The sequence below is a fragment of the Phoxinus phoxinus genome (genome assembly GCF_949152265.1).
Source record: "Phoxinus phoxinus genome assembly, chromosome: 1".
NCBI classification, from domain to species: domain Eukaryota; kingdom Metazoa; phylum Chordata; class Actinopteri; order Cypriniformes; family Leuciscidae; genus Phoxinus; species Phoxinus phoxinus.
The window spans coordinates 14,447,392-14,466,208 of NC_136876.1; the positions used below are offsets into that span (position 1 = coordinate 14,447,392).

Below are 18,817 nucleotides of genomic sequence, written 5' to 3' on the forward strand. Positions count from 1 at the left end.
AAAGATGACTTGACTTGACTTGACTATTATCAGTCATGTGATCGTCTCTATATTCAGACAACTTTCATCTCTGCTGTGCTCTAAACAAATTATATTTACTAGCAGTAACACTAGTTTAATTTGCTCTTTCCACTGAAGATCTGAGGTTTCATATATGGTTTATTTTAGTATTTACACAATGATCCTACTTTTATTAGCATTCTTCCATTGATCGTATAGTGAATACTGACTTTAAAACATTTAAGAAGTTTAATCATTTTGAATGGTTGCTTCATTTCTCTGCAAAATCAATAAGAAAACTGTTTGTTCAACATGCGGTTTATTAAACAGGTTGTAAATCATCTTACATCATCATTAAAGCCAAAATATTGTCTGCAGAAAATTACACAGTTCAGGCACTAAGTTACATTCTTGAACTATTTTTAATAGATTCTATATTCATGATTTCTATTACTCTATGACAGAAGATATTATTCCTCGCTATCATAATCACTCAAACAACATCAGATTCTCTGAGTTTAGTCGCTGCATTCAGATTTCTTGATGCTTGTGCTGGTGATCTTTGAGGCGATAATCGCTTCACATGTCAGATCTTGGTCTTTGTCCCACTCTGAGCTCTCGATGGTTAAATAACTGCTCATCTTGAATTTCTGGTCAGGCTGCTGTTCAGCAGAGCCGGTGAAGACGCCTGTAGTAACCGAGTTCCCGTTCACAAGCCAGCGCACATCAGCAAAACCCACAGACATGTGATTGATCAGACACACCAGAGTGACTTTACTGGAGCTGGTCAGATCTTCTCTGGTTGAGCGGAGGATGTTCAGCACAGGAGGAGCAACATCTGCATCTGCATCAACACAAATCACCATTAACATGGACAAACATCTGCATCAACACAAATCACCATTAACATGGACAAACATCTGCATCAACACAAATCACCATTAACATGGACAAACATCTGCATCAACACAAATCACCATTAACATGGACAAACATCTGCATCAACACAAATCACCATTAACATGGACAAACATCTGCATCAACACAAATCACCATTAACATGGACAAACATCTGCATCAACACAAATCACCATTAACATGGACAAACATCTGCATCTCAGACACACATATGACTTATTGAACTCTGACTACATTTCAACTTTGAAAATTTCACACATCACCATGTCAACATGTCAAAATATTTAATTAATAAATAATATTATAATTATTTATGTTTAAAAACTGCATCTCAATGTCTTTATTGACTTGCAACACAAAAGTAAAATAGTGCATGTGTGTGGGTAGTTTGTTGGATTGTTATTTTCTACATCAAGATTTTGGGTTGAAATGTACATGAATTTATATATGGCACACAGTGTGTATTTTAGATGCTGATACTATATTTTCTACTATTTTTAATCATCTTTGTGCCTTCACAGCTCATTTTCAACTGTCCTACAGCATGACATAAAGGTACAATTTGAATAATATAGTTCATAAGCTTCATGTATAATAATTATTTAAAAAAACATTCAGCAAAACAGTTTTAGATGTAAAACAGCACGTCACACACCGCAGGTCAACTTCTCATGTGTTGTTTCACAGATACTGAACATAATTAGTTAAATGAGGATTTTTTAAAATACATCAAATTAAACACAAAGTAGATGCTTGACCTTAAATCACAACATGAATAAGTCTGTTCTATAATAATAATATTAATTATTAATTGAATAAAAAACACAACCAGATAAAAGCACAGATGAAAGTTAGGCGCTTGATAAAACTTTCTCTGACTGAATTCACACATTTAACTATTCACTACAATAATGAATTTATATATCTATAATGAAGTTTAGGCTATATTTAATACAGTGAAAAGATTTTTAAAAAAAATTAAAATACAGTGTAAAGATCACTTACCAGTCACAATGAGTTTTGTTCCTTGTCCGAATACCACAGTGACACATTTCATATGATCAGTCGTACAAAAACCTCCTCAGTCTGTGAAGAGACACAAACAGAAGTGAAACACTCACTCAACCTCAGCGGACTGTGTCCTTTACACATTTATTTCATGGAGAAATGGATCAGATTCAAACACAAACACATTTATGTTGCTGTTTTATTCTTCATATTTGCTGTATTTGACCAAAGTGGCCCGTGTGTTCAGCTACAGGATCACACACAGTCCACCACAGGAATAAGTCCTGCAGAGATGCTGTTGGGACGTAAACTGCATTCCACTCTTGATCCTTTGCATCCATTGATCCATTGATCCATTGATCCATTGATTCATTGATCCATTGATCCATTGATCCATTGATTCATTGATCCATTGATCCATTGATCCATTGATTCATTGATCCATTGATCCATTGATTCATTGATTCATTGATTCATTGATCCATTGATCCATTGATCCATTGATCCATTGATCCATTGCATCCAGACTTGCAACAGAAGTTACGAGACGAACAAAACAAAAGCAGTTTCATGACAACAAATGGCAAGTTAGGAGTTGTCACGTTGGTGAAGCTGATTTGATAGTTATGGACCCAAGTGGATTTCTGGGATCATTGCCAAGGTGACGGGTGCTCTCTCGTACCCGGTCATGCTCGAGCTGGCAAAGTAGTGCGTAGACACGTGGATCAAATTCTCTCTCAGGCGGTGGAGAGTTCAGGGTCGGGATGTTTCCTTGGACACATCAGTGTGTAGCGGGACTGACTCTGTTTGTGGAGACACTGTGACAGAGCCAGCGGGTTTGGGCTCTCAGGACCAGCCGGAGTGTTGAAAGCAAGACCCTGAGTTCAATCCCAGAGGTCTGCAGGTCCCAAAGGACTGATCAAAAGCCCAAACACTTGGAAGACTTTGTGTTGTGAGAAAAAAAGAAAAGAAAAGAAAATTGTAACGTTAAAGGTTTTGTTGGAAAAACGTATTGGTTGATGTTGTTATCTTTAAGATGGGTGTAATTTGGAAATGTGATTTCCAAAGGAATTATTATTTTTGTTTCAAGAACAACCCAACAAAATATTTATTTAAGTAGTTAATGTAGTAGTTAAGTAGTTAACTATGCTCATGGGTAGCTTGAAAAAGAGGTTCTGCGTGACTTCCGTAAATATAGGCTACCCGTATGCACCAATATTAAAAAGGCAGAGGAAAATAAATCTTGCTGCGTTGTGTTGAAAACCATAACGTCTCCAGCCTGTTTGTTGTTCGAGTGACGAGTTATCATTAAAGTGCTTTGAAACACAATCTCATACGGCTGTTGTTATTCTGAGGTGTCAGTGAGTGAATCCTGCTGTTGTCTCAGTGTGTTCACACTTGTACTTCGGTTCTCCTGGTTCTTTTGGTCCGGACCAAAAAAAGAAAACAATACAAAGTCCTGATTCGCTTAGCATTCATTCACACTGTCATTTTTAACACTGGACCTAGATACAAAGAAAATAAAAATAAATATTTTATGTTGCGACATCCAAAGCAATGTTGTGTTCAAGTCAACCACAACTCTCTTCATTAAAGCTCTTCAAGTGATTCAGTGTCGTGATGTCAAGAAACAAGATCATAAGCAGCAGTTTTTACGCAGTTTTGGTCAACATGAGGAATTTCCAGCTTTAAGACACGAGATAAAGTGTTTGTGTGTCTTCTTTTACGCCAATTGCTGACATTCATTCTTTGCTTTGTTATTATTGTTCATTTGTAGATGAGATTGCATGATTATTTGTAGCCAAATATGAGAGTAATCTGTTGTTCACACTGAGTGAATTCACTTTGGGACGGAGATGCTGTTTGTCGGGGCGTTTCAAACGAAAGTGAACAACTGAATCCATCAAATACTGTAAGTCTGTTAGTGAAGGGAACATGCTGTGGTCACTTCGAGAAAGTGTGTCTTTACACCTGAGGACCAGAGATGAGAAACTGCTGTAGCTTCAGAAGCACATTTAACACTATCCTGTCATGATTTTTATTATTATTATTATTATTATTATTTTTATTTTTTTTATATAAAAACATTTCTCTAAACAATTACTTACAGGGCAGAATAAAGAAATTGGAGAATATTCTCAGCATCCGTGATTCATTTGTAATTCATCATGAATCTGAGAAGTGAAGTAGTGATCATATATCTGTTGTCTAGAAGCAGAAGTGAATGTGAGTGAGGAGGTTTTTGTCATGCTGTGAATCACTGTGATACGTACTCATTAACAGAGCCGTCCCATGTGTTACAGTAATACACTGCAGAATCACCAACATCCACATTACTGATGATCAGACTATAATCTGATTTAGATGAATGTGTTGATGTGAATTTAGGAGCAGAGAAACCAGATCCATATGATGGAGAGCTCCAGCCATGATAAAACACTAACACATAATGAGGAACTCCTCCTGGAGTCTATTTGTACCATCTAGCTTCAGAATTAGTAACTGTCCCCAGATTACAGTCCAGTTTAGCCGTTTCTCCTTTATTGACTGAGATTAATGGACTCTGAGTCACTACAGTCACTCCACTGACACCTGCAGAATAAACACAACCTTTACATGAAAACTTACATGCCAGAAGAGTAAAGAAAGCACAGATTATTGTGATCATCTTGTGATTTGGTCCGTGTGACGTGTAAAGATGAGCAGTGCTGTGGAATAATGCTGAGAGGATCAGAGAGAGAAACTTTAAGACAGTCAAGATCTCTGAGAGGGAGGAGCCACTGAAAGACACGCCCACATCTGACAATAGACACGCCCACATCTGACAATAGACACGCCCACATCTGACACATCTGCCAATAGACACGATTGTCTATTCTAAATTATATTTATTGTCTATTATAAATTAGCTTCTCACTTCATCACTGAGGAAAACGTGTTAAAGTTTTTCTCAATCGATGTGACAAACTCAGAAACACTGTTGCCAGTAATTTACTGTTATTTGTACAGTTATTTACTGTATTATACAGTTTGTTACTGTAAAATGCACTAAATTAAATTTGACTTAAAACTAATTTCACTTGCAGAAACCGACTGCCTTAAATTGACCAACTGTCATTTAAATGTATTAACTAAAATGTGTAATGCATTAATAATGTGAAAAAAAGTTAAGAACTTACATTAGAAACCATTAAAAAACTTAAGTACATAAAAAGATTTCCACTGAACCAACAATTACATTCTGTTAAATAAAGCAACATGCAGCGTATCATCGATGTGTCTAGATCTTCTCCTGGACTGAAGCACAGGCTCTACTCTTCAGCACAATGGTGACCCAAAAAACAAAATTTTACAGTAAACTACTGGCAACAGTGTTGCCAGTATAAACCTGTTTTATTACTTACAGTTTATTACTGTTAAAATACATTTTGTGGGTGTGTCTTTTTATCTTACACTGTTAACCCTTTCAACCCTACAGGAAGAGTAAAAAGTAACATTGACGCAGTGAGATAATTAAGTGAATATGTAAGTGATTGTTGAGCATTAGTGATGAACACCTGCTGTTAACAAGCAGAATCACTGAAGGAAAGAGGAACACAAGAACAGAAAATAGAGAAACACAAGAACTACAACTGACTTCCAGCCATAACACATTATTACACTTATTATTAACCAGTTTGACTTTATTTATGTCATCCATCTACAGAAGTAGTTATTGAGATGTTTAATTGAAAATGTTTGATTTGAAGTTACCATTATAGAGATCAGTGTTTGCTTTAGTTGGGTCGCTGATGCCAACACATTATTTATTCTCTTGCTGCTTGAGCTGTGTTTTTGCAAGTCACACTTGTGCACACACACAGTTCGTGAATGATTGTGGTTATATTCACTATCATGACAAAAGCATTATGTGGCCTGTCCATTCACTAAGAAGTTAGTTCTCACTCATTCAGAGTTAATTCTCAATCAAAAGTGTTACGTTACCACCACTGTGAAACTACAGCAATAATGACTAATTTATTTGTAACACATGCATAACCAAAAATAAAAGAGCTATACTGTCTTGTAGAAAAACAGAAATATCACAAATTAGAACATGCATCTCAACAATGGTAGGAATATATATATATTTTTAATTATTATTCATGCAGCAGAGCATGCTGGGAGTTTTATACTATCCTGGTACCCAGCATGCATTGCGACATGAAACTTTTGATCATCACCATTGTTGAGATTCATATGATGATTGTTGATGTCTGTGTGTGTCAGAGTCAAGCAGGAATTAATACAATTTTAATGCACTATATGATTTAAAAAAAATTCAGTTGACCTGATTTCAGAAATATTGCTGTATTTCATGTTGTAGATTATCAGATATATGGTATTAACCGGAAATTCACAGCTCAAATATATCAGAATTAATAAATCATGTATGATTTTGAAATCACAAAATCAAAAACTCCTGATTAACTTCCCCTTGACTTTTCTTGCTGTAACAAATGTGCTTTATACACTCACTGTTACAGCAGCCGAAGAGAGATGAATGAACGAAGTCTTTGAGTTAAGGTACAAGAGACCAACTAAAGCAAATACTGATCTCCATCATGGTGACATCAAACTTTATTATTAACTAAATCCCTGTTCATTCTCAACAATAACTTGAAATAAATAATGTTAAACTGGTTTCACACTCAGTGTGGCTGGAAGTCAGTTGTAGTTCTTGTGTTTCTCTTTTTTCTGTTCTTGTTTCTCTGTCCTTCAGTGATTCTGCTTATCAGGTGTTCATCAGTGTCTCAATTCACTCACTTCTTTACATTCACTCTGTCAAGTGGACTATATTAGTGAACTAATGTAGGGAATAGTGAATGAGGGTATAGGGTGTGATTGGGAAAACAGCCTCTGAGTGTCGACTTTGAGCGCTGTTAATTCACAGTATATTCCTGTAGGTATATTCCTGTATATTACTGTTTTAATGGAAAATGGTATGATATTGTAAGAATGTGGGCTTTTTCTACAGTAAGGGCTAACAGTGTGTGATCTGTGCAGCTGGTGACTTCTTAGACTAAGTTTGTGTGTTTCAGTTCTGAAAGAGCTCAGAGGAACATCATGATTTACATAAAGCTGAAATTATGAGGCACATTGTGCAGGTGTATCCTGAGAGAGAGTCATGCATGTCTATGAAAGAAAATGCAAACAAATGCATTGCCAAATATCTTTAATTGCAGAACCAAAACCAAAAATTAAAGTATAATGGGCGCTACGATTAAATCATGTTCATTCAACAATTAATTTTTTTGAGTGTAGTCCTGATTCGCTTAACATTCACACTGTCTTTTTTTAACTGGACATAAAGATACAAAGAAAAGAAAAAAGAAAATATTTTATGACATGTTGCGATGGAACTTGTCGAACATCCAAAGCAATGTGTTCAAGTCAACCACAACTCTCTTCATTAAAGCTCTTCAAGTGATTCAGTGTCGTGATGTCAAGAAACAAGTTCATAAGCAGCAGTTTTTATGACGGTTTTTATACATGAGGAATTTCCAGCTTTAAGACTCGAGATAAAGTGTTTGTGTGTCTTCTTTTTCGCCAATTGCTGTCATTCATTCTTTGCTTTTTATTTTTGTTTATTTGTAGATGAGATTGCATGATTATTTGTAGCCAAAGATGAGAGTAATCTGTTGTGAACACTGAGTGAATTCACTTTGGGACGGAGATGCCGTTTGTCGGGGCGTTTCAAATGAAAGTGAACAACTGAATCCCTCAAATACTGTAAGTCTGTTAGTGAAGGGAACATGCTGTGGTCACTTCAAGAAAGTGTGTCTTTACACCTGAGGACCAGAGATGAGAGAAGACCTGGAAAACAGGACAGAACCGTGAAAATTCAGAATTTTCTTAACATTTGTAATTAGTTTGTAGTTCATCAGAATCTGAGAAAATAATTAGTTACAGGACAGAATAGTAAAGTTTTAGTTTTAATCATTGTGAATCTGTGAAGTGAAGTAGTGATCATATCATCTGTTGTCTAGAAGCAGAAGTGAATGTGAGCAGTGAGGAGGTTTTTGTCATGCTGTGAATCACTGTGATACGTACACTGTAAAAAAATGGCAAAATTTTACAGTAACATACTGTTTTTCATTAAAACAGTAATATGCCGTAAAAAAATGCCTTCTGGGTGATATTTGTCGTTTTCGAGAAACTAGCCTACAGGAATATACTGTGAATTAACAGCGCTCAAAGTCGACACTAAGAGGCTGTGTTCCAAAATCACACCCTATACCCTCATTCACTATTGCCTAGTTCACTAATACAGTCCACTTGACTGAGTGAATAATTTCATAGTTAATTCAGTTAATTTTCAAAGTTAATTGAGACACTGAGGAACACCTGCTGTTAACTATCAGAATCACTCCTCTATCAGAACAAGAGGAACAGAAAAATCTTAGCAAAAGATCTTAGCAGAGGAGGATTAAACAACTCCACAAAAAGCATTACCAGATTCACTTATTACTAACCTGACTTTATTTACATCTACAGAAGGACTTATTGAAAGGTGGCAGAGGTTTAATGTCATTTTATTTTCATTTGATGTTACCATGATGGTGATCAGTGTTTGCTTTAGTTGGGCTCTTGACCTTTGAACATTAGTTTTTCTTTGGCTGCGATAGCTGTGTCTTAAAAATACATTTGCTATGGCGAAAAAGCTGAAAGAACACAGTATCATATGACTATGGCTGTTTGATAATGGTCTCAATCATCATATAGTGGCCCAATTCACTGATCTCATTTGTTGTCTAATAATATTATTGATGTTTTATATTTTTGATTTTGGTGTTATTGTGATTTTACAGAATGATATTTTTCTGAAATTTGCCATTTAGAAAATATGACGGATTTTAAAAAGTTTATACTAAGAACATTTATGAATTTTCAGATCAGCCAGACACACACACAGACATCAATAATCGGAGTATGAATCTCAACAATGGTGACAATCAGAAGTTTTATGCTGCAATGCATGTTGGGTACCAGCATAGTACAAAAAAATCAGCCACCACTCCCAGCATGCATTGCAGCATGAATAAATTATGCAGCTGAATTGTCTGGTTATTTTCTTTAATTTGTACTTTTTGCTTTTATTTTTGCTGTTGGTTTTGTATTGACTTTTAGTAGCGTATTCTGTGATGTTCAGATTTTATGTTATCTTTTTTGTTGATTGTCACCATTGTTGAGATTCATTGGCTGATTCTTGATGTCTGTGTTTGTCTAACTGAAACCATAGTTCAACATTTTTTTTATGAATTATGAGTTTAAAAATCCTTCACAACCGATTGCATAGCACTGCTTGGTCTTTTGCGTTAGTTTCACAGTGTAGTAATATTAAATTAAACTGTGTTAAAAGACACATTTTTGATAAGTAATTAGAAACTGATTGAGATCAGAGAGACGAACATTATGTGATGACATAATATTCAAAACATAACCAGCAACACCTGATCTCAGTTTGGTTGGCTTTGCTTCTGCCACAGCAAATGTGTCTTATACATACACAGTTAAAGCAGCCAAATAAAACTAATGTTAAAGTCAAGGGTCAGGAGCCCAACTAAAGCAAACACTGATCTCCATAATGGTAATGTCAAATGAAACAAAACAACATCTAAACCTGTTAATTCTCAATAGGAATTTCAGTAGACGTATGAAAAAATGAATTAAGTCAATCTGGTTAATAATAAGTGAAGCTGGTAATGCTATTTTTTAGAGTTGTTTAATCCTTCTCTGCTGAGATCTTCAGAGATTTCATGTGTTCTGTGGCTGAAGTAAGTTGTAGTTCTTGTGTTTCACTTTTTTATCTTCTTGTTGTTTCTCTGTCCTTGTCAGGTGTTCATCACTAATGCTCAATCATCAGTTAATTAATCACTGAATTATATAATTAACTTCAACACTGCTTCAGTGATACTCCAACACCCTGTAGTGTGGACATACAAGTGTTCATTTAAAACTGAAGATTTTGCAGTGGGGTTTAAAGGGTTAAATGTGTCAAATAAAAAAAAACAGAGTGAAGTGTAATTTAACGGTAATCAACTGTAAATTAATTTACGGCATAAAACTGTAGAAAAACAGCATTTTACTGGCAACCACAGCTGCCAGTAAATTACCGTAAAATCAAGGAAAAACAGCAATATTCTGTAAAATTTAAGTCAGATTTACTATACAAAATAAGTTAATTTCACTGAAATATTAGTAAAAGTTCATAGAAAAAAGTTTTGCGAAGTCAATAACTGATAAAGAGAGTAAATATTAAACTGAAGTGTTTTATGTGTTTTGCACAAGATGATACAGGAGAGATCTTTTAGTTTAATTAATGAGTTTTGTGGGTCACCATTGTGCTGGAGAGTAGAGCCTGTGCTTCAGTCAAAGATGAGCAGAGTAACACTGATGTTATGCTGCCCGTTGCTTTATTTGAACGCAGGAACTGTAGTTGCTGATGCAGTGACAATCTCGTTGCTAAATACTTTAGCACATACATGTGTGCTACTGTTCGCTAAATGCTAACTGCAAAGATTTTAGTTAATGTCATATTTTTAATTCATTCACGATTACACATTAGATGTTTGCAGTATTATATTAAGAGATATTCATTTTCAGTGGACTCAAATGAAGTTCACAATACTATCAGTTTCAAATACTCGTTTTTAAACTTGAACTGTTTGAAGCAATCGGTTTCCCAAATGATACAAGTTACCTTCCATTGTATTTTTACAGTAACATGCTGTAAAAAGGAGAGCTGTATAATAACGGTAGAGGCCTGTAAATTCACAGTACTTTGCTGGCAACCACAGCTGCCAGTAGATTACTGTTATTTTACAGCGCAATTTTTTACAGTGTACTCAGTAGCAGAGCTGTCATATGTGCCACAGTAATACACTGCAGAATCACCAACATCCACATTACTGATGATCAGACTATAGTCAATATTTGACTGAGCTCTAGATGTGAAGCGGCTGGATGTAAAACCATCACCATAAAGGTCAGGAGAGCTGTGTGAAGGATAGAATCTCAACACAAACTGAGGAGCTGCATTTGGATTCTGTTTATACCAGCCGATATAATAACTCTCAGCCCTTTCAATGTTACAATCCATAGTCACAGATTTGCCTTTTTGTTCTGTCAGCACAGAGGGTTTCTGTGTGACCACTTTCGCAGATCTGACACCTGAAAAATTATAATCAATACAATTAATTTCATCAACTTTGACACCCCTGAGAGAACAACATGTTTGTAGTGAAATAACTTACATGACAGAAGAGTGAGGAGAGTGAAGTAGAAAATGATCAGCATCTTCCCTGTGAAGAGTTTGAGTTTAGTGGAGAGATGAAGAGAATAAGAGAGACGGAGAGACTCATATATGAGGAAGAGAAACTCTGAAAGAGTGACGATCACTGGAGTTCAGCCAATCATTTCATCTAGACACTGCTTTAATATCTCAGTTACTTCACATATGGGGGAAAAAAATCCTAATGTTTCCTCCATTCCTGTGAAATGATGAATTTCTCTAAGAGGTGATGTATGAAATCAAATCTATAGACTGATACTAAAATTTAAATTGCACAAAAATATAAAGAATATTCAAAGCATCTCATTTATAGTTTCAAAGGATACTGCTGAATATTAAAATTAAATTTGTTCACTGAATCATTTAAACTCAGCACAGGATTTCAAGACAAGAATGTCATTCATTTAGAAGACCTGTTCCAGTTTTTATTTGACTGAATATTTGTTCAGGTAAGTATTCATGAAAATATATAGTTTATGATTGCGGTTTGTCTCGTGAGAACCTGCAGGTCAGTAAAACTCGTCTGTGTCTCTCCATCATGAGTGAAAACAGAGAAAACACACAATTTACATCCAGCTACAAATGTGAGTTATTATGAAGGAGCTTCGACCTAAAGGACAGAATAAAACACATGTAAAGTGAATAGCTAAACCTAATAGTTAAAACAACTTGTCAAATATTATTCACCACACTGTTAGCCCTTTACTGTAGAAAAACCCCACATTCTTACAATATTATACCATTTTCCATTAAAACAGTAATATACTGTAATATACCTACAGGAATATACTGTGAATTAACAGCACTCAAAGTCGACACTCAGAGGCTGTGTTCCCAATCACACTCTATACCCTCATTCACTATTCCCTACATTAGTTCACTAATATAGTCCACTTGACAGAGTGAATGTAAAGAAGTGAGTGAATTGAGACACTGATGAACACCTGATAAGCAGAATCACTGAAGGACAGAGAAACAAGAACAGAAAAAAGAGAAACACAAGAACTACAACTGACTTCCAGCCACACTGAGTGTGAAACCAGTTTAACATTATTTATTTCAAGTTCTTGTTGAGAATGAACAGGGATTTAGTTAATAATAAAGTTTGTTGTCACCATGATGGAGATCCGTATTTGCTTTAGTTGGTCTCTTGTACCTTAACTCAAAGACTTCGTTCATTCATCTCTCTTCGGCTGCTGTAACAGTGCGGTTATAAAGCACATTTGTTACAGCAAAAAAAGTCAAGGGGAAGGTGATCAGGAGTTTTTGGTTTTGTGATTTCAAAATCATACATGATTTATTACTTTTTAATATATGTAAGCTGTGAATTTTTTGGTTTTATATTATATATCTGATAATCTACAACATGAAATACAGCAATATTTCTGAAATCAGGTCAACTGAAAATTTTTGAAATCATATAGTGGATTAAAATTGTATTAACTCCTGCTGGACTCTGACACAAACAGACATCAACAATCATCATATGAATCTCAACAATGGTGATGATCAAAAGTTTCATTTCGCAATGCATGCTGGGTACCAGGATAGTATAAAACTCCCAGCATGCTCTGCTGCATGAATAATAATAAAAATATATATATATTCCTACCATTGTAGAGATGCATGTTCTAATTTGTGATATTTCTGTGTTTCTACAAGACAGTGTAGCACTTTTATTTTTGGTTATGCATGTGTTACAAATAAATTATTCATTGTTGCTGTTGTTTCACAGTGGTGGTAACGTAACACTTTTAATTGAGAATTAAACTCTGAATGAGTGAGAACTAACTTCTTAGTGAATGGACAGGCCACATAATGATTTTGTCATGATAGTGAATAAAACCACAATCATTCACAAACTGTGTGTGTGCACAAGTGTGACTTACAAAAACACAGCTCAAGCAGCAAGAGAATAAATAATGTGTTAGCATCAGCGACCCAACTAAAGCAAACACTGATCTCTATAATGGTAACTTCAAATCAAACATTTTCAATTAAACATCTCAATAACTACTTCTGTAGATATATGACAGAAATAAAGTTAAACTGGTTAATAATACGTGCAATAATGTGTTATGGCTGGAAGTCAGTCGTAGTTCTTGTGTTTCTCTATTTTCTGTTCTTGTGTTCCTCTTTCCTTCAGTGATTCTGCTTGTTAACAGCAGGTGTTCATCACTAATGCTCAACAATCACTTACATATTCACTTAATGATCTTAATTATCTCACACAACACTGCGTCAATGTTACTTTTTACTCTTTGTAGTGCGGATGTTCCTGTGGGGTTGAAAGGGTTAACAGTGTAAGATCAAAAGACACACCCACAAAATGTATTTTAACAGTAATAAACTGTAAGTTATATAACAGGTTTATACTGGCAACACGGTTGCCAGTAGTTTACTGTAAAATTTTGTTTTTTGGGTCACCATTGTGCTGAAGAGTAGAGCCTGTGCTTCAGTCCAGCAGAAGATCTAGAAACATCGATGATACGCTGCATGTTGCTTTATTTAACAGAATGTAATTGCTGGTTCAGTGGAAATCTTTTTATGTACTTAAGTTTTTTAATGGTTTCTAATGGAAGTTCTTAACTCTTTTCTCACATTATTAATGCATTACACATTTTAGTTTTACACATTTAAATTACAGTTGGTCAATTTAAGGCAGTCGGTTTCTGCAAGTGAAATTAGTTTTAAGTCAAATTTTAATTTAGTGCATTTTACAGTAACAAACTGTATAATACAGTAAATAACTGTACAAATAACAGTAAATTACTGGCAACAGTGTTGCCAGTATTTTACTGTAAAAAAACCCGGTAAGGTCTAACAGTGCAGTCATATTAGCAGCAAATAATATTGTCACATTTATGTTCGTTAAATCATGCAATATGCACTCCTTTTAAAATCTCAATATACTTGTATTGCTGCATTATCCAGTATATACACTGTCTGTATGGATAATCTGCATTAATCAAAATCAGCAGAAGAAACTATATGTGCTTCATAATGAAATGCTCTTGACTGCAGTTTTGTCTTTCTCTCTTCTGTCATTCCACATAACCATTCCTTACTATTTGATCAGATTTCCAAATGTTAAAGTCACCATGAAATCAAAATGGACAGTTCTTATTTTTTATGAAATATTGCAGTATTTATTATAAATTATCCAAGCAGTCGTTATTTTTCAATGTATGTTCCCTGATCGTCAATTATAGGAAATATATGTTTGATATTATGCAGTAAAAGTTATAAATGAGTAAGAAATGTGATGCAAAATAAAAGCATTGATTAGATATCACAAAATCATGTTAATTACTATGTGGTTTTGTGTATATGAAGTATATTTCTCTGTGATCTGTGCAGCTGGTGACTTCTTAGACTAAGTTTGTGTGTTTCAGTTCTGAAAGAGCTCAGAGGAACATCATGATTTACATAAAGCTGAAATTATGAGGCACATATTGTGCAGGTGTACACTGTTAGACCTTACCGGGTTTTTTTTACAGTAAAATACTGGCAACACTGTTGCCAGTAATTTACTGTTAATTGTACAGGTCTTTACTGTAATCTACAGTATTTTACTGTAATAAACAGTTTGTTACTGTAAAATGCACTAAATTAAAACTCGAGTTAAAACTAATTTCACTTGCAGAAACCGACTGCCTTAAAGTGACCAACTGTCATTTAAATGTATTAGCTAATATGTGTAATGCATTAATAATGTGAGCAAAGAGTATTACAAACTTTCCTTAGAAACCACTAAAAAAGATTTCCACTGGACCAGCAACTACACAGTCACCGCCTGTTAAATAAAGCAACATGCAGCGTATCATCGATGTTTCTAGATCTTCTGCTGGACTGAAGCACAGGCTCTACTCTTCAGCACAATGGTGACCCAAAAAACGACATTTTACAGTAAACTACTGGCAACAGTGTTGCCAGTATAAACCTGTTTTATAACTTACAGTTTATTACTGTTAAAATACTTTTCGTGGGTGTGTCTTTTTATCTTACACTGTTAACCCTTTCAACCCCACAGGAAAATCCACACTACAAAGAGTAAAAAGAGTTGCAGTGAGATAATTAAGTGAATATGTAAGTGATTGTTGGGCATTAATGATGAACACCTGCTGTTAACAAGCAGAATCACTGAAGTAAAGAGAAACACAAGAACTACAACTGAATCCAGCCATGTCACATTATTACACATATTATTAACCAGTATGACTTTATTTCTGTCATACATCTACAGAAGTTGTTATTGAGATGTTTAATTTAAAATGTTACCATTATAGAGATCAGTGTCTACTTTAGTTGGGTTGCTGATGCTAAAACATTAATTTTCTCTCTCTGTTTGAGCTGTGTTTTTGCAAGTCGCACTTGTCCACACACACACAGTTTGTGAATGACTGCGATTATATTCACTATCATGGCAAAATCATTGTATAGCCTGTCCATTCACTAAGAAGTTAATTCTCACTCATTCAGAGTTTAATTGTAAAGCAAAAAGTGTTACGATACCATCAATGTGAAACCACAACGACGACTAATTTATTTATAACACAAGCATAACCAAAAACAACAGAGTTACGCTGTAAAATAGAAACACAGAGATATCACAAATTAGAACATGCATCTCAACAATGGTGGGAATATTTTTTTTTAATTATTATTCATGCAGCAGAGCATGCTGGGAGTTTTATACTGTCCTGGTACCCAGCATGCATAGCAACATGAAACTTTTGATCGTCACTATTGTTGAGATTCATATGATGATTTTAGATGTTTGTCTGTGCCTGAGTCAAGCAGGAGTTAATACAATTTTAATGCACTATATGATAACAATATTCTTCAGTTGACCTGATTAAGGAAAGATTGCTTGATTTCATGTTATAGATTTTCAAATATATTGTATTAAACCCACAAATTCATATCTCATTTACAAAAATAGCAAAAACTCACTCGTGGATGATTATATTATCATCACAAAACCAAAACCACCTGATCAACTTCCTCTTGACTTCTTCTTGCTGTAACAAATGTGCTTTATAAACTCACTGTCACAGCAGCCAGAGGGAGAAAGATGGAAGAGATGTTTTAAGTCAAGGTACAAGAGACCAACTAAAGCAAATACTGATCTCCATCATGGTGACAAAAAACTTTATTATTAACTAAATCCCTGTTCATTCTCAACAATAACTTTTGTACATGTATGAAATAAATAATGTTAAACTGGTTTCACACTCAGTGTGGCTGGAAGTCAGTTGTAGTTCTTGTGTTTCTCTTTTTTCTGTTCTTGTTTCTCTGTCCTTCAGTGATTCTGCTTATCAGGTGTTCATCAGTGTCTCAATTCACTCACTTTTTTTCATTCACTCTGTCAAGTGGACTATATTAGTGAACTAATGTAGGGAATAGTGAATGAGGGTATAGGGTGTGATTGGGAAAACAGCCTCTGAGTGTCGACTTTGAGCGCTGTTAATTCACAGTATATTCCTGTAGGTATATTACAGTATATTACTGTTTTAATGGAAAATGGTATGATATTGTAAGAATTTGGGCTTTTTCTACAGTAAGGGCTAACAGTGTATCCTGAGAGAGAGTCATGCATGTCTAAGAAAATGCAAACAAATGCATTGCCAAATATCTTTAATTGCAGAACCAAAACCAAAAATTAAAGTATAATGGGTGCTACGATTAAATCATGTTCATTCAACAATTTATTTTTTTGAGTGTAGTCCTGATTCGCTTAACATTCACACTGTCTTTTTTAACTGGACATAAAGATACAAAGAAAAGAAAAAAGAAAATATTTTATGACATGTTGCGATGGAACTTGTCGAACATCCAAAGCAATGCTGTGTTCAAGTCAACCACAACTCTCTTCATTAAAGCTCTTCAAGTGATTCAGTGTCGTGATGTCAAGAAACAAGTTCATAAGCAGCAGTTTTTACGCAGTTTTGGTCAACATGAGGAATTTCCAGCTTTAAGACTCGAGATAAAGTGTTTGTGTGTCTTCTTTTTCACCAATTGCTGTCATTCATTCTTTGCTTTGTTATTATTGTTCATTTGTAGATGAGATTGTATGATTATTTGTAGCCAAAGATGAGAGTAATCTGTTGTGAACACTGAGTGAATTCACTTTGGGACGGAGATGCCGTTTGTATGTTAGTGAAGGGAACATACTGTGGTCACTTCAAGAAAGTGCGTCTTTACACCTGAGGACCAGAGATGAGAAACTGCTGTAGCTTCAGAAGAAAACAGCACATTTACTACTATCCTGTTATATAAAAGTACATCTCTAAAGGTCTTTTTTCTCTCTAACAGGACAGAACCGTAAAAACAATAATTCAGAATTTTCTCAACATTTGTAATTAGTTTGTAATTCATCCGAATCTGAGAAGATAATTAGTTACAGGACAGAATAGTAAAGTTTTAGTTTTAATCATTGTGAATCTGAGAAGTGAAGTATCGCTCTTATCATCTGTTGTCTAGAAGCAGAAGTGAATGTGAGCAGTGAGGAGGTTTTTGTCATGCTGTGAATCACTGTGATACGGACTCACTAGCAGAGCTGTCCCATGTGCCACAGTAATACACTGCAGAATCACCAACATCCACATTACTGATGATCAGACTATAGTCAATATTTGACTGAGTTCTAGATGTGAAGCGGCTGGATGTAAAACCATCACCATATTGGTCAGGAGAGCTGAGTGAATAATAGTATCTCAACACAAACTGAGGAGCTGCATTTGGATTCTGTTTATACCAGCCGACATAATTCTCGTGCCTTTCAATGTTACAATCCAGAGTCACAGATTTGCCTTTTTGTTCTGTCAGCACAGAGGGTTTCTGTGTGACCACTTTCGCAGATCTGACACCTAAAAAATTATAATCAATACAATTAATTTCATCAACAAACCTGAGAGAACAACATGTTTGTAGTGAAATAACTTACATGACAGAAGAGTGAGGAGAGTGAAGTAGAAAATGATCAGCATCTTCCCTGTGAAGAGTTTGAGTTTAGTGGAGAGATGAAGAGAATAAGAGAGACTGAGAGACTCATATATGAGGAAGAGAAACTCTGAAAGAGTGACGATCACTGGAGTTCAGCCAATCATTTCATCCAGACGCTGCTTTAATATCTCAGTTATTCACATATGGAAGAAAAAAAACTGAGAAAACACAATTTACATCCAGCTATAAAAGTAGACTATCTAAATATCTAAATTATGTCGATCTATAGGATAAAACACATGTACACTGTAAAAAATTGCGCTGTAAAATAACAGTAATCTACTGGCAGCTGTGGTTGCCAGCAAAGTACTGTTAATTTACAGGCCTCTACCGTTATTATACAGCTCTCCTTTTTTACAGCATGTTACTGTAAAAATAAATGGAAGGTAACTTGTATCATTTGGGAAACCGATTGCTTCAAACAGTTCAAGTTTAAAAACGAGTATTTAAACTGATAGTATTGTGAACTTCATTTGAGTCCACTGAAAATGAATATCCCTTAATATAATACTGCAAACATCTAATGTGTAATCGTGAATGAATTAAAAA

The 18,817-nt window shown here is 35.0% G+C and overlaps 1 protein-coding gene across 1 annotated transcript; it reads right to left on the reverse strand.

Moving 5' to 3' along the window:
- Window positions 1–311: 311 nt before the first annotated feature.
- On the reverse strand, window positions 312–18,252 carry LOC307002881 (immunoglobulin lambda-1 light chain-like; the record flags this gene model as incomplete). Its single annotated transcript, XM_079620829.1, has 7 exons — window positions 312–844; window positions 1,924–1,998; window positions 3,875–3,897; window positions 10,815–11,139; window positions 11,223–11,348; window positions 17,815–18,132; window positions 18,210–18,252. The coding sequence occupies 7 exons, from the start codon at window positions 18,250–18,252 to the stop codon at window positions 519–521; spliced, it is 1,236 nt and encodes a 411-aa protein (XP_079476955.1). The 3' UTR covers window positions 312–518.
- Between the last annotated feature and the right edge of the window lie 565 nt (window positions 18,253–18,817).